Source organism: Macaca mulatta, chromosome 15, assembly GCF_049350105.2.
Source record: "Macaca mulatta isolate MMU2019108-1 chromosome 15, T2T-MMU8v2.0, whole genome shotgun sequence".
Taxonomy (NCBI): domain Eukaryota; kingdom Metazoa; phylum Chordata; class Mammalia; order Primates; family Cercopithecidae; genus Macaca; species Macaca mulatta.
Window position 1 is genome coordinate 63114896 of NC_133420.1, and position 1134 is coordinate 63116029.

At 44.2% G+C, this 1134-nt stretch overlaps 1 protein-coding gene across 1 annotated transcript; it reads left to right on the forward strand.

Annotated features, from left to right (window-relative positions):
- Window positions 1-241: 241 nt before the first annotated feature.
- On the forward strand, window positions 242-738 carry LOC718737 (large ribosomal subunit protein uL23). Its single transcript, XM_015117431.3, has one exon. The coding sequence runs from the start codon at window positions 253-255 to the stop codon at window positions 721-723; it is 471 nt and encodes a 156-aa protein (XP_014972917.1). The 5' UTR covers window positions 242-252; the 3' UTR covers window positions 724-738.
- The last annotated feature ends 396 nt before the right edge of the window (window positions 739-1134 follow it).

Here is a 1134-nt window from a genome sequence, read left to right on the forward strand (position 1 = left end):
GCCGAGGCAGGAGAATCGCTTGAACCTAGGAGGCAGAGGTTGCAGTGAGCTGAGATCGTGCTATTGCACTCCAACCTGGGCAACAAGAGAGAAACTCTGTCTCAAAAAAAAAAAAAAAAGAGATACTCCCTTACCGGTGATGTATCTCCTGTAAGCGGATGAACTATCCCAACTGAATCAGGCAGGGTTCTTTGGTTGCAAGCAACAGAAAGCAGCCATGTTTAACTTAAGAAAAAATGATCTTTTCACAAGATGGCGCCGAAAGCGAAGAAGGAAGCTCCTGCCCCTCCTAAAGCCGAAGCCAAAGCGAAGGCTTTAAAGGCCAAGAAGGCAGTGTTGAAAGGTGTCCACAGCCACAAAAAAAAGAAGATCCGCACGTCACCCACCTTCCGGCGGCCCAAGACACTGCGACTCCGGAGGCAGCCCAAATATCCTCGGAAGAGCGCCCCCAGGAGAAACAAGCTTGACCACTATGCTATCATCAAGTTTCCGCTGACTACTGAGTCTGCCATGAAGAAGATAGAAGACAACAACACACTTGTGTTCATTGTGGATGTTAAAGCCAACAAGCACCAGATTAAACAGGCTGTGAAGAAGCTCTATGACATTGATGTGGCCAAGGTCAACACCCTGATTCGGCCTGATGGAGAGAAAAAGGCGTACGTTCGACTGGCTCCTGATTACGACGCTTTGGATGTTGCCAACAAAATTGGGATCATCTAAACTGAGTCCAGCTGCCTAATTCTAAATATATATATATATATCTTTTCAACATAAAAAAAAAAAAGAAAAAATGATATGAGCTAGCTCACAGAAGAAAGGGAATGACTGAAGAACCAAATCTCCTATCACTTACAGGGGAACATGCAAATTTATTAAACATAGTGTAAAATGTCTTTCATTCCTTTCCCTTAGCAGACACTGTTCCAAGCACTAGGAAACCAGTGGAGAACATGATAAAAACAACCCCTGTTTTGAAATCATATATAGCTAGCACTGATCTGGATCCATGCCTATGGCCCAACAGCCTCTTTTCCTACCACATTTCAATGCATACACTAAATACAACAGGCATGCACCTCCCTGGTGCAGCAGGCTCTAATGTTTCCATACTTTGATCACGAAATTTTCTCT

Bases quoted from the DNA above. Each gene is read 5' to 3' on its own strand.
- LOC718737 (XM_015117431.3), top strand. From the start codon at position 253: ATGGCGCCGAAAGCGAAGAAGGAAGCTCCTGCCCCTCCTAAAGCCGAA.